Here is a 23,681-nt window from a genome sequence, read left to right as displayed (position 1 = left end):
ACATCAAAATGGTAGAATTTAGTAAAAGTATGCAAAGAGGACCAAGTTGCTGCTTTGCAGATCTGGTCAACCGAAGCTTCATTCCTAAACGCCCAGGAAGTAGAAACTGACCTAGTAGAATGAGCTGTAATTCTCTGAGGCGGAGTTTTACCCGACTCAACATAGGCAAGATGAATTAAAGATTTCAACCAAGATGCCAAAGAAATGGCAGAAGCTTTCTGGCCTTTTCTAGAACCGGAAAAGATAACAAATAGACTAGAAGTATTACGGAAAGATTTCGTAGCTTCAACATAATATTTCAAAGCTCTAACAACATCCAAAGAATGCAACGATTTCTCCTTAGAATTCTTAGGATTAGGACATAATGAAGGAACCACAATTTCTCTACTAATGTTGTTGGAATTCACAACTTTAGGTAAAAATTCAAAAGAAGTTCGCAACACCGCCTTATCCTGATGAAAAATCAGAAAAGGAGACTCACAAGAAAGAGCAGATAATTCAGAAACTCTTCTGGCAGAAGAGATGGCCAAAAGGAACAAAACTTTCCAAGAAAGTAATTTAATGTCCAATGAATGCATAGGTTCAAACGGAGGAGCTTGAAGAGCCCCCAGAACCAAATTCAAACTCCAAGGAGGAGAAATTGACTTAATGACAGGTTTTATACGAACCAAAGCTTGTACAAAACAATGAATATCAGGAAGAATAGCAATCTTTCTGTGAAAAAGAACAGAAAGAGCAGAGATTTGTCCTTTCAAAGAACTTGCGGACAAACCCTTATCTAAACCATCCTGAAGAAATTGTAAAATTCTCGGTATTCTAAAAGAATGCCAGGAAAAATGATGAGAAAGACACCAAGAAATATAAGTCTTCCAGACTCTATAATATATCTCACGAGATACAGATTTACGAGCCTGTAACATAGTATTAATCACAGAGTCAGAGAAACCTCTTTGACCAAGAATCAAGCGTTCAATCTCCATACCTTTAAATTAGCAAGGGTAGAAATAGCCCCATCAACTTTAGGGATCTTGTCCCAAAATTCTAATCTGTCAGACGGCACAGGATATAATTGCTTAAAACGTTTAGAAGGAGTAAATGAATTACCCAAATTATCCCATTCTTTGGAAATTACTGCAGAAATAGCATTAGGAACAGGAAAAACTTCTGGAATAACCACAGGAGCTTTAAATACCTTATCTAAACGTTTAGAATTAGTATCAAGAGGACCAGAATCCTCTATTTCTAAAGCAATTAGTACTTCTTTAAGTAAAGAACGAATAAATTCCATTTTAAATAAATATGAAGATCTATCAGCATCAACCTCTGAGACAGAATCCTCTGAACCAGAGGAATCATCAGAATCAGAATGATGATGTTCATTTAAAAATTCATCTGTAGGGAGAGAAGTTTTAAAAGATTTTTTACGTTTACTAGAAGGAGAAATAACAGACATAGCCTTCTTTATGGATTCAGAAACAAAATCTCTTATATTATCAGGAACATTCTGCACCTTAGATGTTGAAGGAACTGCAACAGGCAATGGTACTTTACTAAAGGAAATATTATCTGCTTTAACAAGTTTGTCATGACAATCAATACAAACAACAGCTGGAGGAATAGCTACCAAAAGTTTACAGCAGATACACTTAGCTTTGGTAGATTCAGCACTTGACAGCGATTTTCCTGTAGTATCTTCTGACTCAGATGCAACGTGAGACATCTTGCAATATGTAAGAGAAAAAACAACATATATATAAAGCAAAATTGATCAAATTCCTTAAATGACAGTTTCAGGAATGGGAAAAAATGCCAAAGAACAAGCTTCTAGCAACCAGAAGCAATAAAAAATGAGACTTAAATAATGTGGAGACAAAAGCGACGCCCATATTTTTTCGCGCCAAATAAGACGCCCACATTATTTGGCGCCTAAATGCTTTTTGGCGCCAAAAATGACGCCACATCCGGAACGCCGACATTCTTGGCGCAAAATAACGTCAAAAAAATGACGCAACTTCCGGCGACACGTATGACGCCGGAAACGGAAATAGAATTTTTGCGCCAAAAAAGTCCGCGCCAAGAATGACGCAATAAAATGAAGCATTTTCAGCCCCCGCGAGCCTAACAGCCCACAGGGAAAAAGTCAAATTTTAAGGTAAGAAAAATGGTTAAATCAAAATGCATTATCCCAAATATGAAACTGACTGTCTGAAAATAAGGAAAGTTGAACATTCTCAGGCCCATTTATCAAGCTCCGTATGGAGCTTGAAGGGCCGTGTTTCTGGCGAGTCTTCAGACTCGCCAGAAACACAAGTTATGAAGCAGCGGTCTAAAGACCGCTGCTTCATAACCCTGTCCGCCTGCTCTGAGCAGGCGGACAGGAACCGCCGGAAATCAACCCGATCGAATACGATCGGGTTGATTGACAGCTCCCTGCTGGCGGCCGATTGGCCGCGAGTCAGCAGGGGGCGGCGTTGCAATGTTAAATGTGGAGAGCGTATTGCTCTCCGCATTTAGCGAGGTCTTGCGGACCTGATCCGCAGTGTCGGATCAGGTCCGCAAGCCCTTTGATAAATGGGCCCCTCTGAGTCAAGGCAAATAAATGTTTGAATACATATATTTAGAACTTTATAAACAAAGTGCCCAACCATAGCTTGGAGTGTCACAAAAAATAAGACTTACTTACCCCAGGACACTCATCTACATATAGCAGATAGCCAAACCAGTACTGAAACGAGAATCAGCAGAGGTAATGGTATAAATAAGAGTATATCGTCGATCTGAAAAGGGAGGTAAGAGATGAATCTCTACGACCGATAACAGAGAACCTATGAAATAGACCCCGTAGAAGGAGATCACTGCATTCAAATAGGCAATACTCTCTTCACATCCCTCAGACATTCACTGCACGCTGAGAGGAAAACCGGGCTCCAACTTGCTGCGGAGTGCATATCAACGTAGAATCTAGCACAAACTTACTTCACCACCTCCATCGGAGGCAAAGTTTGTAAAACTGAATTGTGGGTGTGGTGAGGGGTGTATTTATAGGCATTTTGAGGTTTGGGAAACTTTGCCCCTCCTGGTAGGAATGTATATCCCATACGTCACTAGCTCATGGACTCTTGCTAATTACATGAAAGAAATGTGTGCATACAAAAAAAAAATGTGTGCATACAAAAAAAAAATGTGTGCATACAAAAAAAAATGTGTGCATACAAAAAAAAAATGTGATAATAGAAGGTAATTGGAAATCTGTTCACAATTGTGTGCTCTATATGAATCCCGAAAAGGTTTAATTGTGACTTTAGTGGTTCTTTAAAGTAAACATTTTATAGACAAGAGACTGAACTTTTTAAACCAAAAATATTATTTATCTCAATCGCTTTGAACGGACAAGTGAAGGGGAGCTAAGTTTCAATTAATTGGAAAATAATTGAAAAATAATAGCAAAGTGCTTTTAATCGTGTTGCAGCGTGGTAGGTGAATAGATATCAAAAACATAAAATTTTTAAAATTTATATGTGTTAACTAGTTTGTGTGATAAGATGATATGATTGTGGAAATCAATATAAATAATAAAAAGAAAAAGAAAACTGAGGTATTGTACAAGATGTGACAATTTTTATATATTGAACAAATGTAGCGAATACAAGTTGTAACAAATACAAGTAGGATAGGAACAAATACAATATGTTTTATATTTATAAATATAATACAATCTGGTATATATTTAAAAATATGCAGATTAAAAAGGGGCAAATTAAAAAGACATTAAATACATATTTGCACAATATATATGTTGTATGTGTATCGCACTGCAGTGGATAAAAATAGATAAAAAAATGTCTTGTAAAATTGTATAAAACAACCCAAGATAGGGTAGTTTTGATAAGAGCGGTTGATTGTTAAAAGAGTGCCTTATAACACCTTGAAAAAGTACCTTAGAAAGTAGTGGTTCTCCAAACTACTTAGTTGTTTAGTGGGATCCGTTGGAAGACATTCATATGGATAAGCTATTAGTAATAGCTAAAAGGGAACTTTTGTGGATGGCGGTTGTCTCAATACTATTTATCAGTATGGACTCCGGTCTGATAGCAGGTATCTGGTTCCAAATGGAGAAAAAGGTTTTCTTTGTTTAGGGTCCTATAGAATTTCCTGGAAATTGCGGTGTCCCAATACTCTCTGTCAGTATGGACTTATTGTTCGCAAGTGAAGGAGACATTTCTTGGAAATTGCGGTGTCCCAATACTCTCTGTCTGTATGGACTTTTGGATCCTTAGCTGAACCAGTGTGTAGCAGCAGTTGGATTTCTTGGGATCCGTTTGGCGGCAAAAAAGAGCTGCCTACACTCTGAAACACTGCATTATAATGCACAAGGACCGACTAATACTTAACCTCAACTCAGTCGGTATCTAAAGATATATAGCCGAGCGATTTGAAAAAGCCGGTTATTTGGAAAAAGCTGTTTCTTTTGAAAAAGCCGGTCACTTTGAAAAAAGCCGGTACTCTAAACTTTGAACTCTTTTTTGCCGCCAAACGGATCCCAAGAAATCCAACTGCTGCTACACACTGGTTCAGCTAAGGATCCAAAAGTCCATACTGACAGAGAGTATTGGGACACCGCAATTTCCAAGAAATTTCTCCTTCACTTGCGAACAATAAGTCCATACTGACAGAGAGTATTGGGACACTGCAATTTCCAGGAAATTCCATAGGACCCTAAACAAAGAAAACCTTTTTCTCCATTTGGAAACAGATACCTGCTATCAGACCGGAGTCCATACTGATAAATAGTATTGAGACAACCGCCATCCACAAAAGTTCCCTTTTAGCTATTACTAATAGCTTATCCATATGAATGTCTTCCAACGGATCCCACTAAACAACTAAGTAGTTTGGAGAACCACTACTTTCTAAGGTACTTTTTCAAGGTGTTATAAGGCACTCTTTTAACAATCAACCGCTCTTATCAAAACTACCCTATCTTGGGTTGTTTTATACAATTTTACAAGACATTTTTTTATCCACTGCAGTGCGATACACATACAACATATATATTGTGCAAATATGTATTTAATGTCTTTTTAATTTGCCCCTTTTTAATCTGCATATTTTTAAATATATACCAGATTGTATTATATTTATAAATATAAAACATATTGTATTTGTTCCTATCCTACTTGTATTTGTTACAACTTGTATTCGCTACATTTGTTCAATATATAAAAATTGTCACATCTTGTACAATACCTCAGTTTTCTTTTTCTTTTTATTATTTATATTGATTTCCACAATCATATCATCTTATCATCACACAAACTAGTTAACACATATAAATTTTAAAAATTTTATGTTTTTGATATCTATTCACCTACCACGCTGCAACACGATTAAAAGCACTTTGCTATTATTTTTCAATTATTTTCCAATTAATGGAAACTTAGCTCCCCTTCACTTGTCCGTTCTAACTTTTACATCGATAACAATTTGGAGGAATTGTTATCACTTAGAAGGGTTGTAGAGCCTATTTTTAACCACTCAAAAATTATTTTGCTCACTAATATCTAATTAGTTTCAAAGGTGCACTCGCTCCATCCTGCTTTTTAAATACTCAATCGCTTTGAAAAAACATCATTGGGGTTTCAAAAGAGACTGCTAATCTAGCACAAACAACATTTTCAGTTATTCTAAACAATTTTGCAGACATCAAATGAGTATGTACAAGACATTTTGGCATGGTCACAATCATTTCACAATCAGGCCATTTAAACTAAATACTCTTATCCCTCAGAAAACCTTTCAGTAAAATAGATTTGAAACAGATCATAAAACTTACATGCTGGTTCTGTATTAAGGCATCTAACTGTGGCTCACAAGGAATGTTAAAAAGCACACGGATTCTGTTCTCATTGAGAACATCAGAGGAGTCTTGGACCTAGAAGCAAGAGCATTATTTTAAGCACATATATTGTACACAACTTTAAAAATTAAATCACATTTTACTTAAATCGTGTTTCAAATACAGCTTACATTACTCAATTTAGAGGGACACAAAACATTTCATGCAACTCCCACTAATCATGGGCGCTTCTATTTTTTAACCTAGGTTACACTGCAGGTATCTGAAGGAGAGTTGCTGCAGCAAAAAACAGATTTCAACATGGCGGCACCCATGACTAGAGGGAGGTGGGGAATAACCTCAATACTATGCTTATAAAATGTATTAAAAGGAACACTAAACCCAACATTTTTCTTTCATGATTCAGGTACAGAATACAATTTTAAACAACATTCCAATTTACGTCTATTATCTAATTTGCTTCATTCTTTAGATATCCTTTGTTGAAGAAATAGCAATGCACATGGGTGAGCCAATCACACAAGGCATCTATGTGTATCCACCAATCAGCCGCTACTGAGCATATCTAGATATGCTTTTTTGGCAAAGGATATCAAGAGAATGAAGCAAATTAGATAATAGAAGTAAACTAGAAAGTTGTTTAAAAACAAATTATGCTTACCTAATAATTTCGTTTCCATCTGTATGAGGAGAGTCCACGACTTCATTCCTTATTTGTGGGAATACAGAACCTGGCCACCAGGAGGAGGCAAAGACACCCCAGCCAAAGGCTTATTATACCTCCCCCACTCCCCTCATCCCCCAGTTATTCTGCCGAGGGAACAAGGAACAGTAGGAGAAATATCAGGGTATAAATGGAGCGCGAAGAACAAAAAAAATTTGTAGCCCGCCCAACTTAGAAAACGGACAGGGGCCGTGGACTCTCCTCATACAGATGGAAATGAAATTATCAGGTAAGCATAATTTATGTTTTCCATCTTAATATGAGGAGAGTCCACGGCTTCATTCCTTACTTGTGGGAAACATATACCTAAACTCTAAAGGACACTGAATGAAAATGGGAGGGTAAAAGAGAGGCGGACGCTATTCTGAGGGCACCACAGTCTGCAAAACCCTTTCTCCCAAAAGCGGCTTCAGCCGAAGAAAAAACGTCAAATTTGTAAAACTTTAAACAAGTATATAAGGAGGACCAGGTAGCCACCCTACAAATTACCAACAAAAGAAAATGAATGTGGGGGGCGCCCAAAGGGCAATCCGCTCAAAATTAGTAATAAGAGTGTAGATTATCAGTTCAATTCCTTAGTCTGCCAAACATTTACCATCCAATATATATAACAATGTCCAACAAGGAAGAAATTTCTTGCAATAAATAAATAATCACAATTGTATTCACTGTTAAAATGTATTACATAGAATAAACTAAATGGCAATAGAATTCGCTAAAAGACACCGGTGTCCTATCATAAATAACTAATTTAATAAAACAAAAAACTAATCATACATAATGCATATACAATATACTAGTTCAAACGTTAGTTTAAATTAATTGTAAAAAACTTGATACAAATGCGAAATTGATGACAAATTGATACAAAGATTAATTCACTGAGTTAATTTTGCCTTTGGTATTTACTGTGGTTCCAATGTAGCACTTCCCTGCTAGCGTGTCAAGTGTATAATCGTGTTCACAGAAGTCTGTTCAAATTTAGCAACAATTTTAAGCGTGGGGATGACTACATTCCCACCAGGTCCGCGAACCACATCCTTCGTTGCCACGATGGAGCAATTAGTATTGCCGAAGCTTGCTCCTGCTTGATGCGGGCCACTACCCGAGGGAGAAGTGGTAGCAGTGGGAAAATGTAAACCAGATTGAACCACCAAGGTATGCTAATGCATCTATTAGCTCCGCCTGAGGATCCCTGGACCGCGACCCGTATCTGGGCAGCTTGGAATTGAGCCGGGACGCCATGAGATCTATCTCCGGCATCCCTCAACTGTTGTAAATCTCCACAAACACCTCGGGATGGAGAGACCATTCCCCCGGGTGAAAGGATTGTCTGCTGAGGAAATCCGCCTCCCAGTTGTCTACACCCATAATGTGGATCGCTGACAGCGAGCAGTTGTTGGCCTCCGCCCATTCCAGAATCCGAGATACTTCCCTCATTGCTAGGGAGCTCCTCGTTCCCCCCTGATGGTTGATGTAAGCCACTGAGGTTATGTTGTCTGATTAAAATCTGATAGACTGGGACAAACCCAGAAGAGGCCAAGCCTTCGGAGCATTGAAGATCGCTCAAAGTTCCAAAATGTTGATCGAGAGGAGAGATTACTCTAGAGTCCACCGGCCCTGTGACTCCCTGGCACCCCAAACAGCTCCCCATCCTGATAGACTTGCGTCCGTAGTCACAATCTCCCAGGATGGTCTCAAGAAGGCTGTCCCTTGGGACAGGCGATCTGGACAGAGCCACCAAGAGAGTGATTCTCTCGACCGGTTGTCCAGAGAAATATGTTGTGACAGATCTGAGTGGTCACCGTTCCACTGCCTCAGGATGGACAGCTGAAGAGGTCTGAGTTGGAATCTGGCGAATGGGATGATATCTATGCTAGACACCATGAGCCCAATTACCTCCATATACCGGGCCACAGAGGGACTTAAGGAGGTCTGGAGGGCAAGAGAATAGGAAGTAATCTTACAACGTCTCTAGTCTGTAAGAAATATCCTCATGGATATGTTATCTATTATTGTACCCAGGAATTACACCCTGGTACTGGGAACCAGAGAACTCTTTTCCAAGTTTATCTTCCATCCATGAGATCTAAGAAGAAGTAGATGAGCTCTTGAATGATCCTCTGTCAGCCGACAGGACAGAGCCTGAACCAGGATGTCGTCCAAATATGGTGCTACTGCAATACCTCTTGATCTCGCTACCGCGAGCAGAGCCCCCAGAACTTTTATAAAGACTCTTGGGGCAGTAGCTAGACCAAATGGAAGAGTAACAAACTGGAAGTGTTGGTCCAGAAACGTGAATCTTAAGAACTTGAAGTGATCCTTGTGTATTGGAACATGAAGGTAAGCATCCTTCAAGTCTATCGTAGTCATGAACTGTCCCTCTTGAACTAAGAGCAGAATGGACCTTATCGTCTCCATCTTGAACGATGGGACCAACAGGAACTTGTTTAAGCACTTTAGGTCCAGAATCCGGCGAAACATATCCTCCTTCTTTTGGACCACAAAAAGGTTTGAGTAGTACCCCAGACCTTTCTCTGCTAGAGGTACCGGCACAATTACTCCCAGAGAGAAGAGATCGCTCACGCACCATAGAAAATCTTCTTGTTTTTCTGGTCTTGAAGACAGGTTTGATAAGAGGAATCTGCCCCTGGGTGGATGAGATTTGAAGCCTATCCTGTAACCCTGAGTGATGACCTCCAGAACCCAAGGGTCTTGCACGTCACCAAGCCTCCACAAAGAGAGATAGTCTGCCCCCAACACGATCCATCGTCGGATCGGGGGCCGCCCCTTCATGCAGATTTTGTTTTCTTGTTCTGCTTGGATTTATTCCAAGATTGAGATGGTTTCCAAGTTCACTTGGACTGTTCAGGCTTCACGGAGGGCTGCTGGCGTTGGGATTTATCCAAATGAAAGGGACGAAAATTAGGACCTTGTCCTTTAGATTTATTCTTCTTATCCTGCGGTAGAAAGGCACCTTTGCCCCCAGTGACCGTGGATATGATTGAGTCCAGGCCTGGACCGAAAAGAATCTTCCCCTTAAACGGAAGGGAAAGTAGTCTAGATTTTGAAGTCATGTTCTACGGGCTAGAACAGAAAAATCTGATGTCTTGGCATTCAGGCGAATGATCTGCATATTTGCATCACAGATAAAAAAAAATAGCTACCCTAAAGGCCTTAATTCTTTCCTGGATCTCCTCAAGGGGAGTTTCCACCTCTATCATTTCCGATAGTCGCACAAATAAGTAGCGGCTCCAGCCACCGCATCAACCGCCGCTGCAGGTTGAAGCAAATACCCTGTGTGCTGAAACATCTTCCTTAATAGAGTTTCTAGCTTCTTACCCATGGGCTCCTTAAACGACAAACTATCCTCAAGCGGGATAGTAATGTGCTTAGCGAGCGTGGAGATAGCTCCACCCACCTTAGGGATGGAACCCCACAACTCTAATTGAGAGTCCGGAACCAGGAACAATTTCTTAAAGGAAGAAGAAGGGGAAAAAGAAGAGCCAAGTCTCTCCCATTAATTCTTAATAATATTTGCCATCTTTTCGGGAACCGGGAAAGTCTGTGGCACCACCCTGTCCTCATAAACCTTATGAAGCTTAGGAATAGAAGGTTCCTCTGGTAATTTAGGTTCTGGAACCTCTAACGTAGCCAACACTTCCTTTAACAGAAAGCATAAGTACTCGATCCTAAATCTAAAGTCTGGTTCCTCTGCAGCCGGAGGTTTAGAGGCAGCAGATTCCGACCCAGAAAGAGCATCCTCTGAAGTATCAGAGGCGTCATCAGCGGATAATCTAGTATCAGATAAATCCAACAAATTGGTAGAGGACCCCTGGGAAGGATAGCAATATATGACCTTTCGCTTGCGCTTAGCAGGGCAAGGTAAAGCACTGAAGGCTGCAGACACTGCCGTTTGTAGTTGGTCAGCAAAGTCTATCGGTAAGAGAGCCCCTCCCGAAGGAGGATTAGCAGTGCAATGGGAAGCTGCATGTGTAATAGGAGATGAATGCAGGGAACGCACCTCACGGGACGGTGACTCCTCAGAGGTGGACGGCTCGGTGGTACTAAACATCTTGGTTTTCTTAGATGTAAGTACTTTATCAAGGCATGTGGAACATAATTGAGCAGGCGGGTATTCCGTAGCCTTCTCAAAATAAAAACAGGTATTAGATTTTGGTAAAGAGGGAGTACCCTCTACCATATCAGAGTCCTCCATAGCTAACGCTTTCAAGATAGACTATAGAAAATGATAAATGGCACCTTTATACCCCCCAATGGCTGGGGGCACTCACCACCTCCTATAACCCAGGCCCCACAGAGAAACCGCTTTGTCTCCTGTAAACCGCATGATACGGAAAAAGGAAATCAATGAGACCACACCCGGTCACATGGTGTGCCATGTAGGACCGCCCCTGCTTCTGGAATAAGCACGCCAAAGCTAACAGGCCGCACAGATATCCAAAAACGTAAGTAAAACCTGAATGTTCCAACATCTGCCTGAGCCTTATCTCACACATGTCGCAGCATAAAACATAATAAAACAAATTGCATAAATCCCCCGTTCAATAATCCCCTTCCGGAGATATTAACCTTTGATTCCATACAGACAAAAGGAGTCACACAGTGACCCTGTCTTCTTGCGTTATCATATGATTTTAAAATGAAACGATCTTACTGGAATCATCGCCTTGGAACAGAGACAAAGCCTTTCATGTTTGACAGTCTTGTAGCATCGCACCTGACATGGACTTGAGTGATAGAAGCAGTGAAACTTGTCAACACTGATTGCTTAGGAGCTGTTAATAGGAGTCTAGATGGTTTTGCATAAAGACTCTCCCTGCATCTCCAAACCTCAACCTTCGTCCATGCTCTCACTCAGAAGCTGACAAGACTACTTAAAACTCCAGTCCCATACCGAGGGGTACTACCCTCCCTAAGAGACTACTCCAAATCTTCTGACACTTCTCTGCCATCCTCCTGTGACGGAAGGCAAAGACTGACTGGGGGATGAGGGGAGTGGAGGAGGTATTTAAGCCTTTGGCTGGGGTGTCTGCCTCCTCCTGGTGGCCAGGTTCTGTATTGCCACAAGTAAGGAATGAAGCCGTTGACTCTCTTCATATTAAGATGGAAATTGCATTCTCTTTCTAAATCATGAAAGAATATGGGTTTTATGACCCTTTAAGTGTTTAATTTACCTTTAAAGATATGGGATTTTTTAAAGTTCAATTAAAAAACAAATTAATGCAAAGGGTCACATATTTTATATATACAGCTAATTCCTCTCTACAATAATTGTTAATATATAATCTCATGGTAGCATCAGATATTTGACTTTGTTCTGTAACTGTCCTATACCTGCCATCCGCTAGATACAGGTTACTTCAAAATACTGAGGGGTTAACCATCATTTGTTCATGCAGTGTTCACATTCTCTCTTTCAGAACATTGCTCAGTCTCACTTCTAGATCTCTATGCATCTCAACAGGTTGCTTATGTTTCTCTACTTTGTGTCTTCCCTCTAGCCTGTTTTCCTCTCAGGCTAGTTAACTAAGCAACAGATGTATGGTTCATTTCAGATATAGATTGACAAACATGTTCTGACACAAAGGATAGTTTAAAATTGAGATATTGTAGAAAAGAAATAAACTTACAAAAGTTTTTACGAACACAAACATAATTATTAACATACTCTGTAACAATTATTACACAGAATTAAGGTGGATATAAGCATAAATTTAAGCAGCACTACTTGAAACGTACGTCTCCCATGCATCCATAGTAGGGTGTCCCCAACATAAAAACAGAAATTCCAGGAGAGAACAGCTCCTTCAGGGTTTTGAAATGAGAGACACCAGACTCAAACGCTGTTATATCCTGATGAGAAAAAGCAACATAGGCAACATTGCATAGATTTATAATAACATTATTTTATGTGATCCTAAGAAGCAAAAAATAAAAACTAACTTACCACTTTCTGCGTACGTATAACACAAATATATATATATATATATATATATACACATACATACACACCTATATATATATATATATATATATATATATATATATATATATATATATATATATATATATATATATATATATATATATATATATATATATATAAAAATAAATAAATAAAGAGAGAGACACACTCAGCTGAGACAGAACAAAAGATAGAATAACTTCCATACTTGTTCATTTTCAGAGCCACTCAGGGTGCATACTCTTTTAGCACTTTATGCCTATTCAGAGAAAAAATAGTTATTCTAGCTTTTGTTCTATCTCAGGAGTGCTGTTCTCTCTCTTCTGAGATATATATATATATACACACACACACACACACATATATATATACACACACACAGTTGTGCTGATAAGTTTACATACCCTGGCAGAATTTATGATTGCTTGGCCATTTTTCAGAGAATATGAATGATAACACAAAAACTTTTCTTTCACTCATGGTTAGTGTTTGGCTGAAGCCATTTATTATCAATCAACTGTGTTTACTCTTTTTAAATCATAATGACAACAGAAACTACCCAAATGACCCTGATCAAAAGTTTACATACCCTGGTGATTTTGGCCTTATAAAATGCACGCAAGTTGGGGGGGCGGAGCCAACTGTGAAGCCGAGCAGACGCAGGTGTTGAGAGCTCCTGCTTACAATATATTAAAACTTACCACAGAGCCCCAAAATTTAAGTTTTAAACAACTTAACTAGACTTAAGACTCACAGCTTACATGAGAGCATCACCTGGACACGACATGCAGTTTTGGAGAGAGTGGGGCTGAGCAGACCTGTCGAGAACCGGATCACTTACAGATCGCAGCCTAACCTCTTAAAGCTTATCAAGACGGAAAATACCCTGCAAAACATAGAGGACAATATAGTCTCTGTGACCCAGCTTCTTATTCCGCCTACAGAATCGACACATTGCAGAGACGAGCGGTCACCATTACAGCAATGGCGTCATGGATGCCACGATCCCTTAGAGAGTGAAAGGCCCGCTATCTCTACTGATGATATTAGTACAACTCAACATTGTAACCCATCAGTACCTAAACTCTGGTCTTCTCTTTGTTACTTACCTACTAGGGACAATATCGACTGTTTAGATGCCGGAGAGGATGAATTCACAAATCTGGTCTGCGCTTGCTGCATTGGAGCTCCGCATGGATGCGCAGTTTGCCTCTCTTGCCCGTTGCCTCTTTTCTGACCGAGAGAACTCACCAGATGCTCCGGGAGATGATCTTGTCATGACTGGTGGCCAACCAATGGAAGACCATGACCTGCAACACTTCTGTCCTCATGGTGAGAGCACAGACGAAGACAGCGGCGCTCTATCTACTTTTTTTGAGAAGCCTATTGGCGCTCACTCTCGGACTACAACCCTCCCGACCCCAGAGATCTCCTCAGATCTTACTCTGCTAAGTGCAGCTTTGCACTTCACTCTGAACCCGAGGCAGCCGATCTGTATAGAGTTGGAGAAAAATAGACCTACTACAAATCTCACAGGGAGTACTTACATGCTCAACTTCTGTAAGGTGAGTGCCGGGGTAAATTCTTGGGGACATACAGAGAGACTAAAGATTACATCATATGCGCACCCCGCCATATTAGTCTCGCAGATCTTGCTCACCAGTACTCACACTACCCCTCTTCTTGCGCCTCTATTCCTGAGGTTAAAGTGGATCTTCGGACCACCGGACCTCACAGAAGTCTTCCACAGAAGAGGCACCATATATTGCTCTGACCTATTGCAGGGCCCTTTTGATACGGGTGGTTAGTTTTAAAGGTCATCTGACCGATAAGCATGGCTGGATCGAGTGTCTACGCCACAGATAGACTGTTTGTTGCTTTACAACTGAGTCTGTACACAGAGTTACATAGTCACTTTAACAGCCCAACTACCACTTATGAGACATCTTAATGAGAAGCTAACAAGCTTGATCCTAATCCTCATTACATTTTACCTGCTGCCAGTTTAACTCTACAGAGCTCTCAAAGCATAGGAATGACATGTCCTGCTGCATCCAGGACTGGAGAAACATTACTTCATATTTTTATTGTTGACTGCATATACAAGCCTATATCTAAGGATTGCAAACACACGTTCCCTCTGGCAAGCATGCATCGATGATGACTTCTAAATCGGATGCAAGAATATATACACACATTCCTGGATAACTGAACTGTAGCCTTGTTAAAATTTGTTTGCTTATCTATGTTATATCAGCTAGCAGTCTTTTGCAACCATATGTAGTGCTTTGTTTAATGTTTTTATGGATAATATTAGTTTTGCAATGTTCTATAATAGAAGCTCTACATATCAAGCAATTTCTAGGGCAGTCATACATGTTTTAATACTATAGGTTTATGATGTTACTTTGGAGGAGCACTATCTGAAGCACCCCTAACTTTCTCTACTATAGCCTTCAGGTTATATGTTTAGGCCAAGTTAAACATTTTTAACCTATAACCAGGCTTCCTTTGAGGTCAATCCCTACTCCCTCACACTCCAGCCACAGCAAACCTAACTGGTTGGCATTTTATATAACAGATACTTTGGGTTATCACTCTCTTCGCTATACCTGGTGTTGAATGTGATGAGCATTGAGTCTGTTCAATAATTATCTGCCCTCATAGGCACACTGTATATAGTGTCTTCTTATCAACAATAAACTTACTTTTGATACTCCACTATATCTGGAGGTGGAACGTCCTATGACATAGTCTAGGTCACCTCACGTTTGAGTTCATATACATTTATGTATTCAATGTGAGATCTCTTATACCCTGGGTTTATGTACCTTCATACATTTAGCTTTCTGTAGTTTCACTCCTAGCTAGCTAGAGGTTTGCCATTAATTGCATGCTGCGGGAATGGGTTAAAGACTTGATCTATCCCGAAGTGTCTCCTTTCTGGCACGTTTTATAGTTGGCATACATATTAGCCCATAAGTTCATCACTGTTTATATATTGTATTGGTGTCACATGCTGCTTGATTTTGCCATGTTACTCGCTAATGCTGATCATACACGCCAAAATCATATATATAGTAGATTAGGTCACCTTTTACTGTTTTTGAGTTATGCTCTTATATATAATACTTTACTTCCAGTATAGTTTAAAAAGGACTATACTCCTACATCATAATTGCTGTACATACTTAAATGATGACCATATAGTTTGAAATTCTTGAATAGGTACAAGCTGTGTTGCCTAGCCCATAGACCATGGATAATGGTTATTTAGCTAGTCCACTGGTAATGTTATCTATTCAACCCTGATTAGCTTTCAACCTAGAAGTCTAATATATTTTGTGTGGTCGTCAGTATGTGAGCAGGTCCATAATATAACTTTTGCTGCTCTCAGATACCAGATGGTAGCAATTATTAATATTGCACTAACCACATTAGCAGATTACTGGAGCACAGTATCTGCCCAAAGTGGACAGTAGATATGCATTATACAACATCATTAGTAGGCCTCTATATCTAAGCTTGCAGTTCCTAGGCTGTCCCCTATGTGTATAGGTATCTATGTATACATTCGAGGGCCGAATAGGTGTACTTTAACCAGTTGAATACAATACTTAGTCTGCTATCATGGCAATATACTCTCTCAGATAATCACAGTGCTGATAGACAAGGACAGACTGATGTCTACATATCTATATTCAGGACATCTCACATAGGGGGGTCCAAAGATCCGTGAAGGATACTGATAAACTAGGTTTAGGTTGCTTGGAGCTTTTAGTGATATATTTATGGGTTTACAGCTGAGACCCTAGAGTATAATAATCTCTCTTATTACACTTGCTACTAGGTCCTTACTGTGTTCAGACAACCCAGTTGCTACATATTAAGGAGAGCATTACCTAATACATATTACTGATACCAGATGACTACTGCTCCCCCTTAAACACATCTGGTTCATCACCTATAACGGAACTCTTCTATAATGTTAATCATGTTGACTTACCGATTTTATCCTTCTCCCTCTGGTAATGTAGCTATGACATTTTGAGTCACCCTCGCTTTCATAATATACTCCTACTATACTGGCCCGCCCTCCCCCCTCACCCCCCCAAACTAAAAGTGGCTCCTGTCCACTGATCTCCCCATCCCTCCAAGCCATATCACTACCCATTTTCACATATAGGTACGTCTATTATAAACTTAACCCTCAGGTTTTCATTTATCAGAGGCGACTAACCTTTCATTTAACCGCTGAACCATTAACACTTTATAGACCTTAACAATAGATTTTCCAACTCTACATACCTATTTCATAATATGTCTTGCTATACCTGGTAGTGTAATAGAAAACAGAATTTATGTTTACCTGATAAATTTCTTTCTCCAACGGTGTGTCCGGTCCACGGCGTCATCCTTACTTGTAGGATATTCTCTTCCCCAACAGGAAATGGCAAAGAGCCCAGCAAAGCTGGTCACATGATCCCTCCTAGGCTCCGCCTACCCCAGTCATTCGACCGACGTTAAGGAGGAATAATAGCATAGGAGAAACCATATGGTACCGTGGTGACTGTAGTTAAAGAAAATAAATTATCAGACCTGATTAAAAAACCAGGGCGGGCCGTGGACCGGACACACCGTTGGAGAAAGAAATTTATCAGGTAAACATAAATTCTGTTTTCTCCAACATAGGTGTGTCCGGTCCACGGCGTCATCCTTACTTGTGGGAACCAATACCAAAGCTTTAGGACACGGATGAAGGGAGGGAGCAAATCAGGTCACCTAAATGGAAGGCACCACGGCTTGCAAAACCTTTCTCCCAAAAATAGCCTCAGAAGAAGCAAAAGTATCAAACTTGTAAAATTTGGTAAAAGTGTGCAGTGAAGACCAAGTCGCTGCCCTACATATCTGATCAACAGAAGCCTCGTTCTTGAAGGCCCATGTGGAAGCCACAGCCCTAGTGGAATGAGCCGTGATTCTTTCGGGAGGCTGCCGTCCGGCAGTCTCGTAAGCCAATCTGATGATGCTTTTAATCCAAAAAGAGAGAGAGGTAGAAGTTGCTTTTTGACCTCTCCTTTTACCTGAATAAACAACAAACAGGGAAGATGTTTGTCTAAAATCCTTTGTAGCATCTAAATAGAATTTTAGAGCGCGAACAACATCCAAATTGTGCAACAAGCGTTCCTTCTTTGAAACTGGTTTCGGACACAGAGAAGGTACGATAATCTCCTGGTTAATGTTTTTGTTAGAAACAACTTTTGGAAGAAAACCAGGTTTAGTACGTAAAACCACCTTATCTGCATGGAACACCAGATAAGGAGGAGAACACTGCAGAGCAGATAATTCTGAAACTCTTCTAGCAGAAGAAATTGCAACTAAAAACAAAACTTTCCAAGATAATAACTTAATATCAACGGAATGTAAGGGTTCAAACGGAACCCCCTGAAGAACTGAAAGAACTAAATTGAGACTCCAAGGAGGAGTCAAAGGTTTGTAAACAGGCTTGATTCTAACCAGAGCCTGAACAAAGGCTTGAACATCTGGCACAGCTGCCAGTTTTTTGTGAAGTAACACCGACAAGGCAGAAATCTGTCCCTTCAGGGAACTTGCCGATAATCCTTTTTCCAATCCTTCTTGAAGGAAGGATAGAATTCTAGGAATCTTAACCTTGTCCCAAGGGAATCCTTTAGATTCACACCAACAGATATATTTTTTCCAAATTTTATGGTAAATCTTTCTAGTTACAGGCTTTCTGGCCTGAACAAGAGTATCGATAACAGAATCTGAGAAACCTCGCTTCGATAAAATCAAGCGTTCAATCTCCAAGCAGTCAGCTGGAGTGAAACCAGATTCGGATGTTCGAACGGACCCTGAACAAGAAGGTCTCGTCTCAAAGGTAGCTTCCAAGGTGGAGCCGATGACATATTCACCAGATCTGCATACCAAGTCCTGCGTGGCCACGCAGGAGCTATCAAGATCACCGACGCCCTCTCCTGATTGATCCTGGCTACCAGCCTGGGGATGAGAGGAAACGGCGGGAACACATAAGCTAGTTTGAAGGTCCAAGGTGCTACTAGTGCATCCACTAGAGCCGCCTTGGGATCCCTGGATCTGGACCCGTAGCAAGGAACTTTGAAGTTCTGACGAGAGGCCATCAGATCCATGTCTGGAATGCCCCAAAGTTGAGTGACTTGGGCAAAGATTTCCGGATGGAGTTCCCACTCCCCCGGATGCAATGTCTGACGACTCAGAAAATCCGCTTCCCAATTTTCCACTCCCGGGATGTGGATAGCAGACAGGTGGCAGGAGTGAGACTCCGCCCATAGAATGATCTTGGTCACTTCTTCCATCGCTAGGGAACTCCTTGTTCCCCCCTGATGGTTGATGTACGCAACAGTCGTCATGTTGTCTGATTGAAACCGTATGAACTTGGTCCTCGCTAGCTGAGGCCAAGCCTTGAGAGCATTGAATATCGCTCTCAGTTCCAGAATATTTATCGGTAGAAGAGATTCTTCCCGAGACCAAAGACCCTGAGCTTTCAGGGATCCCCAGACCGCGCCCCAGCCCATCAGACTGGCGTCGGTCGTGACAATGACCCACTCTGGTCTGTGGAATGTCATCCCTCGTGACAGGTTGTCCAGGGACAGCCACCAACGGAGTGAGTCTCTGGTCCTCTGATTTACTTGTATCTTTGGAGACAAGTCTGTATAGTCCCCATTCCACTGACTGAGCATGCACAGTTGTAACGGTCTTAGATGAATGCGCGCAAAAGGAACTATGTCCATTGCCGCTACCATCAACCCGATCACTTCCATGCACTGAGCTACGGAAGGAAGAGGAACGGAATGAAGTATTCGACAAGAGTCCAGGAGCTTTGTCTTTCTGGCCTCTGTTAGAAAAATCCTCATTTCTGAGGAGTCTATAATTGTTCCCAAGAAGGGAACCCTTGTTGACGGGGATAGAGAACTCTTTTCCACGTTCACTTTCCAGCCGTGCGATCTGAGAAAGGCCAGGACGATGTCCGTGTGAGCCTTTGCTCGAGGGAGGGACGACGCTTGAATCAGAATGTCGTCCAGGTAAGGTACTACTGCAATGCCCCTTGGTCTTAGCACAGCTAGAAGGGACCCTAGTACCTTTGTGAAAATCCTTGGAGCAGTGGCTAATCCGAAAGGAAGCGCCACGAACTGGTAATGTTTGTCCAGGAAAGCAAACCTTAGGAACCGATGATGTTCCTTGTGGATAGGAATATGTAGATACGCATCCTTTAAATCCACCGTGGTCATGAATTGACCTTCCTGGATGGAAGGAAGGATAGTTCGAATGGTTTCCATCTTGAAAGATGGGACCTTGAGAAATTTGTTTAAGATCTTGAGATCTAGGATTGGTCTGAATGTTCCCTCTTTTTTGGGAACTATGAACAGATTGGAGTAGAACCCCATCCCTTGTTCTCTCAATGGAACAGGATGAATCACTCCCATTTTTAACAGGTCTTCTACGCAAAGTAAGAACGCCTGTCTTTTTATGTGGTCTGAAGACAACTGAGACCTGTGGAACCTTCCCCTTGGGGGAAGTCCCTTGAATTCCAGAAGATAACCCTGGGAGACTATTTCTAGCGCCCAAGGATCCAGAACATCTCTTGCCCAAGCCTGAGCGAAGAGAGAGAGTCTGCCCCCCACCAGATCCGGTCCCGGATCGGGGGCCGATATTTCATGCTGTCTTGGTAGCAGTGGCAGGTTTCTTTGCCTGCTTTCCCTTGTTCCAGCCTTGCATTGGTCTCCAAGCTGGCTTGGCCTGAGAAGTATTACCTTCTTGCTTAGAGGACGTAGCACCTTGGGCTGGTCCGTTTTTACGAAAGGGACGAAAATTAGGTCTATTTTTTGCCTTGAAAGGCCGATCCTGAGGAAGGGCATGGCCCTTACCCCCAGTGATATCAGAGATAATCTCTTTCAAGTCAGGACCAAACAGCGTTTTCCCCTTGAAAGGAATGTTTAGTAGCTTGTTCTTGGAAGACGCATCAGCCGACCAAGATTTCAACCAAAGCGCTCTGCGCGCCACAATAGTAAACCCAGAATTCTTAGCCGCTAACTTAGCCAATTGCAAAGAGGCGTCTAGAGTGAAAGAATTAGCCAATTTGAGAGCATTGACTCTGTCCATAATCTCCTCATAAGGAGGCGAGTCACTATCGAGCACCTTAATCAGTTCATCAAACCAGAAATATGCGGCTGTAGTGACAGGGACAATGCATGAAATGGGTTGTAGAAGGTAACCCTGCTGAACAAACATCTTTTTAAGCAAACCTTCTAATTTTTTATCCATAGGATCTTTGAAAGCACAACTATCCTCTATGGGAATAGTGGTGCGTTTGTTTAAAGTAGAAACCGCTCCCTCGACCTTGGGGACTGACTGCCATAAGTCCTTTCTGGGGTCGACCATAGGAAACAATTTTTTAAATATGGGGGGAGGGACGAAAGGAATACCGGGCCTTTCCCATTCTTTTGCGGAGATGTTCCAATTTAAATTTAAAAGTAATCACATCAGATTCAGCCTGCTGAGAAATATTCCCTAAATCAGTAATTTCTCCCTCAGACAAAACCTCCCTGGCCCCCTCAGATTGGGTTAGGGGCCCTTCAGAGATATTAATATCAGCGTCGTCATGCTCTTCAGTAACTAAAACAGAGCATCCACGCTTACGCTGAACAGGGTTCATTTTGGCTAAAATGTTTTTGACAGAATTATCCATTACAGCCGTTAATTGTTGCATAGTAAGGAGTATTGGCGCGCTAGATGTACTAGGGGCCTCCTGAGTGGGCAAGACTCGTGTAGACGAAGGAGGGAATGATGCAGTACCATGCTTACTCCCCTCACTTGAGGAATCATCTTGGGCATCATTGCCTCAAGGCTAAATAAGTGTTAATTCAATCGATTTAGCCCAAAAAATGTCTACAGTCTAAATAAGCCCTTGTGAAGCCCTTATTTACAATCGTAATAAACATGGCTTACCGGATCCCATAGGGAAAATGACAGCTTCCAGCATTACATCGTCTTGTTAGAATGTGTCATACCTCAAGCAGCAAAGACTGCAAACTGTTCCCCCAACTGAAGTTAATGCTCTCAACAGTCCTGTGTGGAACAGCCATGGATTTTAGTTACGGTTGCTAAAATCATTTTCCTCATACAAACAGAATTCTTCATCTCTTTTCTGTTTCTGAGTAAATAGTACGTACCAGCACTATTTGAAAATAACAAACTCTTGATTGAATAATGAAAAACTACAGTTAAACACTAAAAAACTCTAAGCCATCTCCGTGGAGATGTTGCCTGTACAACGGCAAAGAGAATGACTGGGGTAGGCGGAGCCTAGGAGGGATCATGTGACCAGCTTTGCTGGGCTCTTTGCCATTTCCTGTTGGGGAAGAGAATATCCTACAAGTAAGGATGACGCCGTGGACCGGACACACCTATGTTGGAGAAAAAGAGGTCTTTTACACCTTTGCACAGGTTTTTTTTCCTTTTTTTTTTCATTGCTATAATTATCTTTCTATTATCAGTGAATATTAACTTTTGGATAGGACGATTAATATCTACCATTGTAAACTTTTAATGTGACATTGTATTATGCATTTATCCTGTGCAGATGGACTATTGTATGTTACATTTTCCTTTAACCTCAATAAAAAAATACTTTTCAAAAAAGTTGACACAAAGGGGTTTGAATGGCTATTAAAGGTAACCATCCTCACCTGTGATCTGTTTTCTTGTAATTAGTGTGTGTGTATAAAAGGGTCAATGAATTTCTGGACTCCTGACAGACCCTTGCATCTTTCATCCAGTGCTGCACTGATGATTCTGGAATTTGAGTCATGGGGAAAGTAAAATAATTGTCAAAGGATCTGCGGGAAAAGGTAGTTGAACTGTATAAAACAGTAAAGGGATATAAAAAGATATCCAAGGAATTGAGAATGCAAATCAGCAGTGTTCAAACTCTAATCAAGAAGTGGAAAATGAGGGGTTCTGTTGAAACCAAACCACAGTCAGGTAGATCAACTAAAATTTCAGCCAGGAAAATTGTTCGGGATGCAAAGACAAACCCACAAATAACTTCAGGTTTAAATACAGGACTCTCTGAAAACATGTGACTGTTTCAAGATGCACAATAAGGAGGCACTTGAAGAAAGATGGGCTGCATGGTGAATAGCCAGAAGAAAGCCATTACTATGCAAATGCCACAAAGTATCCTGCTTACAATACACCAAATAGCACAGAGACAAGCCTCAAACCTTCTGGCACAAAGTCATTTGGAGTGATGAGACCAAAATTGAGCTTTTTGGCCACAACCATAAACGCTACATTTGGAGAGGAGTCAACAAGGCACATGATGAAAGATACACCATTTCTACTGTGAAACACGGAGGTGGATCGCTGATGTTTTGGGGATGTGTGAGCTACAAAAGGCACAGGAAATTTGGTCAGAATTGATGGCAAGATGAATGCAGTATGTTATCAAACAGAACCCCTCATTTTCCACTTCTTGATTAGAGTTTGAACACTGATGATTTGCATTCTGAATTCCTTGGATATCTTTTTATATCCCTTTCCTGTTTTATACAGTTCAACTACCTTTTCCCGCAGATCCTTTGACAATTCTTTTGCTTTCCCCATGACTCAGAATCCAGAAACGTCAGTGCAGCACTGGCAGCACTTACCATTAATAGCCATTAAAACCCCTTTGTGTCAACTTGTGTGCATGTTATCAGGCCAAAATCACCAGGGTATGTAAACTTTTGATCAGGGTCATTTGGGTAGTTTCTGTTGTCATTATGATTTAAAAAGAGTAAACACAGTTGACTGATAATAAATGGCTTCAGCCAAACACTAACCAAGAGTGAAAGAAAAGTTTTTGTGTTATCATTCATATTCTCTGAAAAACGGCCAAGAAATCATAAATTCTGCCAGGTTATGTAAACATATGAGCACAACTGTATATATATATATGTACATATATACACACACACATATATATATATATATATATATATATATATATATATATATATATATATATATATATATACAGTAACTCACAAAAGTGAGTACACACCGCTCACATTTTT

General features: G+C 40.8%; 1 protein-coding gene across 3 annotated transcripts in view; it reads right to left on the bottom strand.

Moving 5' to 3' along the window:
• Positions 1-23,681, bottom strand: part of XRN1 (5'-3' exoribonuclease 1) — a 441,443-nt gene that overhangs the window by 204,934 nt on the left and 212,828 nt on the right. For all 3 annotated transcript variants that reach the window (XM_053710017.1, XM_053710018.1, XM_053710019.1), the window contains exons 22-23: positions 12,345-12,458; positions 5,834-5,932 (exon numbers count right to left, since the gene is read on the bottom strand). In XM_053710017.1, the coding sequence (XP_053565992.1) occupies positions 5,834-5,932; positions 12,345-12,458 (213 nt within the window). The remainder of the gene's footprint in view (positions 1-5,833; positions 5,933-12,344; positions 12,459-23,681) is intronic.

Source organism: Bombina bombina, chromosome 4 (genome assembly GCF_027579735.1).
Source record: "Bombina bombina isolate aBomBom1 chromosome 4, aBomBom1.pri, whole genome shotgun sequence".
In the NCBI taxonomy this organism is placed as follows: domain Eukaryota; kingdom Metazoa; phylum Chordata; class Amphibia; order Anura; family Bombinatoridae; genus Bombina; species Bombina bombina.
The sequence above is the reverse complement of the archived record's forward strand: the minus strand, read 5'-3'. Positions and strand labels throughout refer to the sequence as shown.